Genomic DNA, 11017 nt, shown 5'->3' on the forward strand with positions numbered 1-11017 from the left:
AAAGAGAGATCAACAACGAAAAGAACAAAAACCTAGAAGAGAAGATGAAGAACGGAAGAAGGAAAAGGAATGAAGAACGGAAGAAGGAAGAAGAAGAAGGAGCTTACCTGATAAAGGAGGAACCAGAAAATGTCTTACAGAAACGAAATCCGTAAGACATTTTCCAAAATTAAGGGCCTCTTTTACCGTGTTTTGTAATTGATTTTGCTTGAGGAAAATATTTTCAGCCTAAACAAACACCAGAAAACGCTGAAAGCTTTTCCAGGAAAATATTTTACTTCAAAACAAACAGACCCTAAAATATACAGAGATTGGAAAAATAGTAATATTTTTCTTGATGATGATGATGTGAACCCTAACTATCAAATTTTGGAATGCCAAGAATATTTAGTCACAATCGAGCCCATGATACAAATAGCGTGAGTTGGCATATAGTAATATAAACGAAAAAGTTTGACATAACATTTGCTATATTTTGGACCAAATTTTCTGCAAGAACCAAAAGAACCTGCATATGCTACTAAAACTGAAACAAGGGTAACATTTCCTGGTACTGAATCAGGCAACCTTTCGGCAAATATCGTCCATATATCCATGATAGATGCTAACTAGAGATATGTGTTCCTTTTTCCCTCTAAAAGTTCTAGCTAATCATGTCTATAGTTATGTATTTTGGGGATGTTTAGCATAAAATCCAATCATATTGTATTTCTTCATTGTGATTATATGCTCAGAAGCGCAGATACCCCATCCATGATGCCTTTTGAGAGAAGATGCAGCTAAGTGCTGCTGCTCACTGTGATGATCCTCGTCATTTTCATCAAATTCCAACTACAAAGAATGTTCTTTTAAAAAAAACAAAATGTATGAACTTTAGAAGTGGACCCAGAAGCTTGATAAATAGTTATGAAGCAACTCTGTTCTGGGGATCGAGCAGTAAGCAAAGATCATCTCTGTTTATTCCTCTTGTGGATCTTGCAAGAGAAGACTTAAATCATAAGATGAGGGTTAATGAGAGCTAATACAAGAGGATATCAAAGATTCAAGTCATAGATGCAATAGAAGTAGCTTCACGATGAGAATCCAAATCCGCTCATCCTCTCATCAAGATAACCGACAATGAAACCATGAAGTCCTAACCCTTATATTGCACTCTGGATTTTTCAGAACAAATGAACAAGAAAACAGCAGCTAAGAACAGAGTAACCAAAAGAAACTAGTATATTCCATTTCGGAAAGACTTGTAACTTATTATGCTCCGAAAATAGGAACTTAGACGACCTAACTTAGCCTATATTAGCCTGAGGAAGATACTCCAAAAATGGATGACTCTTGCATCCACTCAAATATGCTAAGCAAATAAGCAAGTTGGAATCACCATTGAAACTCAGTACTACAAAAAAAGTGAGGCAGACCAAGCAAATTCTAACTATTGTTTATCAGGATTCTCGGGTTCTTCTTCCTTTTCAGGATCTTCCTCCTCTTCCTCTTTCCTTTCTTCCTCTTCTTCATCTTCTTCTGGAGGATCGTATGGCATTGGTGGTGGTAATGGTGTCTTCATAGGGCTAAATTGAGGAAATATATCAGGTCTACGCCCGGGATTAGGCCTCTCCCACTCCTGCCATTTAAACAAAGGAAAAAAAACACAATGAAAACATGTTTCTCAAATGATTGATTTATCTAAGCCAAACTGCCACTACCCACTAATCAAACACAATAAAACAGAGTATTACACCAACAAAAACAAAAAACAAAAAAAATCATCTTAACTATTACTGCATAACGTTTTATTGTTCACAAAAGCTGACCACAGGTATCGTATCATGTAGTTAGGGATTGCCCCGACTGCGAAAAACTTGAAATTTCCCCATCCCATTAGCAAGGAAATTAAAAACTAGTTACAGAGTATAAAGGAATTACAATGGGGAAATCGAGGGGATTGCGGCGAGTCAATTTCTCTTCCTCGGGAGCCATACAAACCACATGACGTGTCTTTCTCCTGCTCCGTTGATGGCCATTAGAGACTCTAAAGGCGAGGGGGTATCTGCAAATGACACCCGTGGAAGTGTAAGAAGAAGAGGTGGAGGTGGTTGAGGGCGGAGCTAGGGTTATGGACGGCGGGGATAAGGAGATGCAAATGAAAGATGCCATGGTATTTGGTGGGGTGTACTGCTTCCCCAGTTGGAGCGAAACAGAGTTAAGAAAGGGTCTTATACAAATCCGACCGCCTTTTCTCCAAGTCGGGCGCTACTCAAGAGTGGGTTTCTCAAACAATGACCATAACTCTAATTTCTGGTGGCTCAGCCCTCACTCTTTCAGATTTTGTGTACCCCCTAAATAAAAACTAACTGATAAGTTCACTTTTTTGTCATTTAACTTAAAAAAAAAATTCAAAACTCTTTCTACTTTATTTAAATATCTTCAAGTTGTATTTTTCTTGTATTTTCGTTTTTGGGATGCAATAGGAGGTAATAAGTTTTTTCATTTCTACATTAGAGAGTTATTACCAAATGGCGTTCTACATCAACAGACTAATTTTAATCAAAACCAGTTTTTCTGATGAAAATGCAAAATCACTACTTTAAGATTCTATTGTCCGTAGAACCACGGACCATGTTATATACCAAAGAGTCTTTAACACTTTTAAAAGTTTCATTCAATAAAGCATCCATGCAAATACACCAAAGAACCCAAATAGTACTAGAGAAAGCTATAACTATTTGATTCAAGCCTTAAACTCTCCACCTCCCAAGGCGCTTCCTAGCTGCTAGTGGCATTCTCGTCCTCAATGAGGCAGTCTGCTTTTCCCCCTCACTGTCTTCACTATCTAGCACTACTACCTTTTCAGATATTGAAGATTCTTGTTCCATTTCTTCTGCTCCTTTCTCCTTTACCTCCACATCAGCTTGCATACTTTGAACAACTTGATGAGACTGCGGCTTCTGGTCACCCCTGCATCCCTGTTGCAGTTGTTGTGTTGAAGGAATTAAAGATAGCTTACGACCAAGCCCCTTTCTTTCAAGAGTTTGGGGCTTTGAATATGGCAAGTTTTGAACCGACATCACATTCTCTTTGTTGTTCACCTGTTGTCTATGTGCTGAGCCTTTGAGTCCCAGTGAAAGCTTCTTACCTACTGAACTAAGCTTCTCAGTTTTTTTATTGGCACAGATGTTTTCGGTTCTGTCAACATGACTCTCTTCAACTGTCCCAAGAATTTTCACTGTTAGAATTGTGTGACCCAAATTCTAAGAGATTGCTTGCAAGTCAAGTTAAATAAAAATATATTTTCTTTCTAGAAGATTTAGTATTTATTAGTATAATATATTTAGCATTTATTAGTATAGTTTATTTGACTTACTAATTTAGCCTATAAATAGGCTCCTTTACAATCTTAGAATTAAGAGACACCCATTAGATTAGAACTCATAACACATTCAGAGAATTTTGTGTTTACGTTTGAGGGTTCTTTGTTTTTCGGGTTTTCGGGGTTTAGTTTTTATCTCCATCTTTTGTACTCTTCATTCTTTTGTCATTATAGTAAATTTATCTTTGCCCGTGGTTTTTTATCCTCTTTTGAGGGGTTTTTCCACGTTAAATTTGTGTGTTCATCTTCTCAATTTCTTCTACTATTTTTACTTGTTCGTTGCTTAATCGGGACGATCCTAACAAGTGGTATCAGAGCTAGTTTAACTTTCATAGATCAGCCCGGTCAGAGATGGCAGCAACAAGGTTTGAAATTGAGAAGTTCGATGGTGAGACAAATTTCAATCTGTGGCAAGTTCGGATGATGGCAATTCTAGTTCAAAATGGCTTGAAAAAGGTTGTTACAGGGAAAAAGCCTGAGAATCTAAATCAAACAAAATGGGAAGAGCTTGATGAAAAGGCCTTGTCTGCAATCCAATTGTGCCTCGCGAATACAGTATTGCAGGAGGTATTGATGGAGAAGACCTCATTCGCCTTGTGGAAAAGGTTAGAAACTCTTTATGCGACTAAGTCTCTGGCTAACCGTTTAGTGTTGAAACAACGTCTATTTACGTTTCGCATGAACGAAGGTGAGCTTCTTAAAGATCACATCAGTCAATTCATTACTCTTTTAAATGATTTAAAGAACGTTGAGGTTTATATTGACGATGAAGATCAAGCTATGCTATTATTGTGCTCTTTACCCTCTTCATACAAGTCTTTCAGGGAGACCCTGATTTATGGCAGAGACAAACTCTCGTTCAAAGATGTGAAGGGTCATTTGTTGAGTAGAGACAAACTCGACAATGATTTTGATTTGAATAGCAAAGTAGATAGACAAGCTTCCGTTTTGGTAGCATCAAAGAAACGAGACAAAAGGTGTCGCTATTGCAAAAAGTTAGGTCACGTCAAAGCAGATTGTTATAAACTGCGAAATAAAAGAGCTGCTGAGAGTAACGAGGAAGATGTAGCTGGTGCTAATTTGGTCGATGAAGGCGGTGATGATTTCTTGTTAGTGTCAACGAGCGATAACTCCAAGCTTACGTCTGAGTGGATCCTAGATTCAGGATGTTCTTTCCACATGTGTCCCAATAGAGAATGGTTCTCCACATACAGTTCAGTTGAAGGTGGAGTTGTGCACATGGGAAACGATTCATCTAGTAAAATAATCGGTATTGGTACTGTTAAAATTAGGATACACGATGGGACGATTAGGACACTCTCAGATGTAAGGTATGTACCTGATTTACGAAAGAATCTCATCTCCTTGAGTATTTTAGACTTGAAAGGATGCAGAATCAACATCAAGTCGAGCAACATTAAAGTATCTCGTGGAGCTCTCGTTTTGTTAAAAGGTAAAAGAACCGGCAGTCTTTATATTCTGGAAGGTTCTACAGTAACCGGTGAAATCGGACGTCCCTCGTCCGTTACGGAGTCAAAGTCAACTCATTTGAAGCGGAGGCAACTTGGTCATAGGAGGGAAAAAGGTATGACCGTTTCGTTGAAGAGAGGTTCTCTTTTGGATGCAGGTTTTGAAAAGTTAGGGCACTGTATTCGTGAAAATCAGACCCGGGTTAGTTTTGATTTGGCAGTGCATAAGTCGAAGGCTAGAAGTCTTCCAGCTTCTAAGCATAGATTCGACTCAGTTAATTCCCTGCATAGTTCAAGATAGGCCCGTGGCGGGCTTTGGCAAAGATGGCATTGAAAGAATTCGTGTCAAGGTGGAGATTGTTAGAATTGTGTGACCCAAATTCTAAGAGATTGCTTGCAAGTCAAGTTAAATAAAAATATATTTTCTTTCTAGAAGATTTAGTATTTATTAGTATAATATATTTAGCATTTATTAGTATAATTTATTTGACTTACTAATTTAGCCTATAAATAGGCTCCTTTACAATCTTAAAATTAAGAGACACCCATTAGATTAGAACTCATAACACATTCAGAGAATTTTGTGTTTACGTTTGAAGGTTCTTTGTTTTTCGGGTTTTCGGGGTTTAGTTTTTATCTCCATCTTTTGTACTCTTCATTCTTTTGCCATTATAGTAAATTTATCTTTGCCCGTGGTTTTTTATCCTCTTTTGAGGGGTTTTTCCACGTTAAATTTGTGTGTTCATCTTCTCAATTTCTTTTACTATTTTTACTTGTTCGTTACTTAATCGAGACGATCCTAACATTCACTTTTTCAAATGTTTGCATTGGTTCCATAGACCCAAATGGATCTTTCTGGCTTTGGCATAGCTTTGAACTGCTCTTTGTGCTGCTGTTTGCTGAATTATCATCTTCATGCTGGTCAAGTTGTTGATTGTCGCTAGCCAGAGAAAATGAGGATTTAGAGGAAGCTTGATGTTGGTAGAGTGATGATAGGTAATTTGGGTCCACATTCTCCTTGTTATCAAAATCGTCCTTGAACTGACCAGACACTTTCGAAGATGATTTCCGCCCTTTTCCATTAACTTTTTCATGGTTAAGATTGTATTTGCTCAACACATCATTTTCCTTCTCTCTTTTTCGCTTACATTCCATTTGAGTTCCCGATGCCGAAAGAAATAAGTTGTGATTAGGCACCTTCTGGTCAGCATCTTTTTTATTGTTTAAGATTGTAGATTCCAGTGATAACTTTTGGCTAATGCCATGTGTTCTTTTATTGCTAGGACTAAGCTCCAGACCACCATGGTTTGATGCTTGGTCCAATCCTTGAACTTCCACCTGCAATCAAAAGAAGTATGAAGAATAACCAATCCAAAACAAACAACATAAAAATCAAATAAATTAACTGCTAATACCATCGTTGAATCAACTTTAGTTTCAGTGCATTGATAGCTACAACTGCTTTCTCCAGCTCCAGCCTTGGCATATTTTTCAGTTATTGATCGTGCTTTTTGGTCAAAAGCTTGTCTATTATACTTGTATTCCCTACTCTGTAGATTCATTAACATATCAAAAGCAAAGGGAAAACATGGAAAAGAAAGGAAAATCAATTTATCTTGAGAGAAAGTCTACTTACTGCTTCACACATTAGGCCATCATCAGGATTTGGTTCGCTGAGCAATAGCCTTATACTTGTAAGCACTGTTGAAATGTTCAATGATGGTTGCCATGCCCCCTGTTTAGATGAGGACCATACTCTTCATGTCATATATCATATATCAGATACTTTAAAGAAACAAAACTTCCATTTTAGAAGTGAAATAGAAGAGAAATCAATGAGGCAAACATGGTTTTTTAGCATAAAAATTTCAGTGTCTACTAACTAAAAAAGAAACTTAAACGTCAGACAAGTCTATTCTTCATGTTTAATGGTCCCTGTAAACAATTGAAAGTTCAATAACCTTAAACTTGATTCCACTCGGATAAAGATCAAGGATCCATTATATTGCACATATGGTCAACAACATTCTTTGAGTGAATATAAATCTAAAGTTTTAAAGTTAGAAACTTAAACGTAACAATTGAGTTCTTCCAACCATCAGTTTAAAAGTTTTTGAAATAATCGTTTCACTGTCTCTTCAAATATAATAAAAGCATACAAAGGAAATTATGCAAGATAAATACTTAGTATCACTACAATTTTCTTGGGGACTAAAACAAAACTAACCTTGGGAGGAAGATTGAGAATGTCAAGGCAAATTCGACCTCCATTATCGATGTTCGGGTGATAAATTGGCGTCGCAAAAGTCACAATCGGAGGCTGAAGTGGATACCTTTAAGGCGAAAAAAAAAACCCTCCTCCTTTTAATAAAAGAAAATGCGAAAGAAAAATTGAAATTCATTGTGCAACTTAGATATACCTTTCAGGTATCTGAATCTTAATCTTGAAGATTCCTTTGCTATAAACAGTTTCTTCAGGACCTTCTATTTCTGTTAAACATCATCCAGATTTTGGATTTTAATTATTTTAAATAATTTTTTTGGGTGAAGCAAAAGCGAGAGGGAGAATGAACATACGGGCGTGGATGGAAGAGAGATCAGTAATATCAGATTATGAAGAGAGGGTAGGAAAGGAAGCACCATGAGGAGGATCGACAAGAAGGAGCTTCAGCTCCTTTTGCATTCTCAGTTTTAGCCTTGCTTCTTGAGCCATTTACTTCTTCTTCTGGTTTGACCTTTTGTTTTCTGAGCTTTAAAGAAATATTGGGGGCTTCTGATTTTTGAGCGGGCGGCCAAATATTTTCAAATGTGTTTTTTTTTCGTGTTTTAACCTTTTAAATCTCCCTCGTAAAAATAAGGAAAAACAAGTTGAAAATTATATACAGACACAGTAATTAGTGTTCAACAAAGACTGGCTTATACCTTTATATCTAGCCCAATTTCATTGTTATTTTTCAACTCTAAATTATTACCATCTTATATCAAATATTTAATTTTAAAACTTGGAGTTTAGACTTGTAAAACTTGATTGGAATTTAAGTTAATGGATTGGAATTGATTGGAATTTAGGTTAATGGATTGGGGCCACTTTTATTTTCATTCTGAATTTTCTTCCTTTTTATTTTAATATTAAATAAAATTTTGGGCTTTAGCCCATTAGTCTTAAATTTATATATTGTTGAGATGATTTTTAGAACATTATAAACCAATTTTTACACTAAAAAAAAATCTTGGCCACATATTATGAAATTTGACTTGTTAAGTTATTTTTTTTTTGGTAATTTAAATTGTTAAAAGGTTAGAAAAAGGGTAAAGCCCTTCATTATATATCCTTACCGGTTGACCATATTGTAGAAAAACTTTTATCTAATTCTTTTTTATCCTTCTCTATTCATTTTCTCTTCAATTTTCACTATTTTCTTACAAAAATTGACTCCATAAAAGCCTCTATTGAGTCATTCTCCCCATCATCTTCATCACCCACTTATTTAGGATTCGAACTCCTAACACTTTATCATCTCATTTCATGTTTATATACTTCTATTTGGCTGTTGAGCCATTCATATGGCTATTTCATGTTAGTCTCATGTTCTCTTGATATATATTTATTTTCCTTGTTATGATTCTTGTAGCAAAAGAAGTTGTTAGAGAAAGTTCTAACAAAGAAAGGAGAAAACTGTAGAGTGAAGGCTTTGTTGGAGGATATTTCCTTTATGTTGTTTTGAAATGTAAGTTCTCATGAAACTTATTATGGTTTCCTTGTTAAATGTATGAATTAATGTATTCTAAATATGTTATAGTTGCTTATAAATGTGAGAAGAACATAGTTCATTTAGAATTTGGTTTCATATGTATGTTACTTAAGATAGGTTGGGTTACCATGTTTCAAGGAGTTATATGATTTGTTATTTGAGACTTTGAGTAATATGTGGCAAAAACCACTCATGTGATCTTATTCAATCAAGCTTGAATAATGTTATGGAAAATTTAACATGTTGTCTTATAATATTGGCGTGAAAGTGTGTAATTATGGCTATGACTATAAGATATGAATTTTTTTCTTTTTTTTTTGTTTTAAGAGGTTGTATGATCCTTTTTGATGAAAATGTGAAATTGTATTTCATCTTCGGTTTAGCTCTAAAAATACTCTTTATAAGAAAAAAATATGATTCTTTACTCTGTTCAGTAAGTAATCTTGATAAAGAGAACATTCTGTCATTTGTACCCATGTAAACTTGGTAGAAGACTAGGATATGGTTGGCATGCCAATTAAGATCATATGCGTATTTTTGCATGGGTTTAGAGTGTTTGTTGTTCTATAACACCCCTAACCCGAAACCGTCCCTAGAACAGGGTTACAGAGCGTTACCAAAACTAACAGATTAAATAAACAGATATTCTACACTATACAATATTCATGTCTGAAATCAATCATAAAGTCCCTTATATGAACCCTCGGGGTCCAAAACATGCATTAGAAACGAGTTAAGACTAAACCAGGAACTCAGAAAATTTTTCGCAAAATCTCAAAATTTTTTGTAGATGTAGGGGTCACATGCCAGTGTGGTCAGGCTGTACGGGTCACATGGCCAGGGACACGCCCGTGTTTCAGACTGTGTAACTCTCTGACTTGGGTCGCAGGGCCAATCCACATGCCTGTGTGCTAGGTCGTGTGTGGGAACAGGGGTCACATGGCCAATCCACACACTCGTGTGCTAGGCCGTGTGTCATACATGGCTGAGACACATACTCGTGTGGACAAAAATAGGCTATTTTTCGAGCCACATTTCTCACCTAATCGGTCTTCCTCTTACACCAATACTTAAACATTTACAAGTCATTTTAAAACAATTAATTCAAGTCAAAACCAAGTCTCGTGCATGACATATCATCACATACACCTAATGTGCTCTTAAACGCCTCAAATGACACTTTACTATCATATAATTAAATATACAAGCTTACTTAACTTATCGAATTCACCTATATGCATATTTTATCAAATATGTTAGGATTAATTTTCAATATGCTAGCATAATTTCTATCAATCAATCATTTAAGCACACACTAAACATGTTATAGCCTCATTTATACATATTAAAACATGTTCATCATAAGCCATTCCAATGGCTAGTTATAACCCAAACATTTACATGCCAACATTGGCTAATTAACCTATACATGCCATTATAACCATAATTAATTTACCATATATACCAAGATGGCCCGATAGATAGTGTGAGTGATCCCCACCGATGCTTCCAATACAATGAGCTTTTGAATTACTATGAAATAAGGGAAAATAAAACAGAGTAAGCATGAAATGCTTAGTAAGTTCGTATAACATGGTAAATAACTTACCATATATTTATGTTCAAAATAAACATGCAAGACACTATCAACCAATTTTATCACAAGCTCTAAACAAATATCCTCATCATGTTAGCCAAGTAATCACATATAATAGTCCTTAATCATGGATGATCAAAGTCATCAAGCATGATCCACATTCATGTAGCAACCAATTCATGCATCATTATATCAGGTAATGTCATTTCCATGTACTTCATGTACATATGGGTAATAGTTCATTTCTAAGGCATACTATCTCATATAAACATCAAGAAACATGTATGGGCTCAATAGCAACCAAATTCCCATATACATATACTTTCCACATCATGAATTCAAATAATATATATAATTCATACGCATGTATTTCAAGTACATTTTGTATAATATTTTGTCTCAAGTTCAGATTATTTCATGTCAGGATTTTGCTCATTAAATCAATTAAAATATCAATAGAAACCCGGGAAAATACACTTGAAGTGTACAAATCTATAATCTTAGATGAACATATTCATCAAACAAGTTCCATGTTCATATATCACCATCTCATACTTCCATATATCATGTATCATCATTTTCATATATTTTAGGTAGATACATGTAATAATTCATTTTGTGTTCATATTTTCTTATGCCAGGATTTTGCTTGTTGAATTTATATGAATATCAATGGATACACATGTAGTACACTCGAAGTGTACAAATCAGAAACCGTCAATTCATATTCAAGGGTACCCCTTAAGGGCACATAATTAGGAAGCACACTCTCAGCCATATATCAGGATGCTCATGTGAGCCATGTAATAGGAAGCTTATCCAGGCTATACTAGGA

General features: G+C 35.5%; 3 protein-coding genes across 3 annotated transcripts; all 3 read right to left on the reverse strand.

Moving 5' to 3' along the window:
- Positions 1 to 1120: 1120 nt before the first annotated feature.
- On the reverse strand, positions 1121 to 2590 carry LOC107962671 (lysine-specific demethylase 2A). Its single transcript, XM_016899141.2, has 2 exons — positions 1921 to 2590; positions 1121 to 1618 (listed from the first exon to the last, which is right to left on the reverse strand). Exons 1-2 carry the CDS (start codon positions 2149 to 2151, stop codon positions 1430 to 1432), a joined length of 420 nt encoding a protein of 139 aa, XP_016754630.1. The 5' UTR covers positions 2152 to 2590; the 3' UTR covers positions 1121 to 1429.
- A 43-nt stretch (positions 2591 to 2633) lies between these two features.
- LOC107963546 (uncharacterized) lies at positions 2634 to 7546 on the reverse strand. Its single transcript, XM_041115365.1, has 7 exons — positions 7474 to 7546; positions 7254 to 7323; positions 7061 to 7166; positions 6470 to 6568; positions 6075 to 6383; positions 5712 to 6033; positions 2634 to 3220 (listed from the first exon to the last, which is right to left on the reverse strand). The coding sequence occupies exons 1-7, from the start codon at positions 7544 to 7546 to the stop codon at positions 2733 to 2735; spliced, it is 1467 nt and encodes a 488-aa protein (XP_040971299.1). The 3' UTR covers positions 2634 to 2732.
- Positions 3144 to 6052, reverse strand: LOC121230416 (uncharacterized). The gene is made up of 2 exons (XM_041115129.1): positions 5644 to 6052; positions 3144 to 3220 (listed from the first exon to the last, which is right to left on the reverse strand). Exons 1-2 carry the CDS (start codon positions 5986 to 5988, stop codon positions 3218 to 3220), a joined length of 348 nt encoding a protein of 115 aa, XP_040971063.1. The 5' UTR covers positions 5989 to 6052; the 3' UTR covers positions 3144 to 3217.
- Positions 7547 to 11017: the final 3471 nt, after the last annotated feature.

This window comes from Gossypium hirsutum, chromosome A06 (assembly GCF_007990345.1).
Source record: "Gossypium hirsutum isolate 1008001.06 chromosome A06, Gossypium_hirsutum_v2.1, whole genome shotgun sequence".
Taxonomy (NCBI): Eukaryota; Viridiplantae; Streptophyta; class Magnoliopsida; order Malvales; family Malvaceae; genus Gossypium; species Gossypium hirsutum.

Bases quoted from the DNA above. Each gene is read 5' to 3' on its own strand.
- LOC121230416 (XM_041115129.1), bottom strand. From the start codon at position 5,988: ATGGAATGTAAGCGAAAAAGAGAGAAGGAAAATGATGTGTTGAGCAAA.
- LOC107962671 (XM_016899141.2), bottom strand. From the start codon at position 2,151: ATGGCATCTTTCATTTGCATCTCCTTATCCCCGCCGTCCATAACCCTA. The intron at 1,619-1,920 runs GTAATTCCTTTA...TTTAAATGGCAG, and splicing joins ATCCCCTCGATTTCCCCATT to GAGTGGGAGAGGCCTAATCC.
- LOC107963546 (XM_041115365.1), bottom strand. From the start codon at position 7,546: ATGGCTCAAGAAGCAAGGCTAAAACTGAGAATGCAAAAGGAGCTGAAG. The intron at 6,569-7,060 runs GTTAGTTTTGTT...TCATCTAAACAG, and splicing joins TTCTCAATCTTCCTCCCAAG to GGGGCATGGCAACCATCATT. The intron at 3,221-5,711 runs GTTCAAAGCTAT...CAATTCTAACAG, and splicing joins AAACAGCAGCACAAAGAGCA to TGAAAATTCTTGGGACAGTT.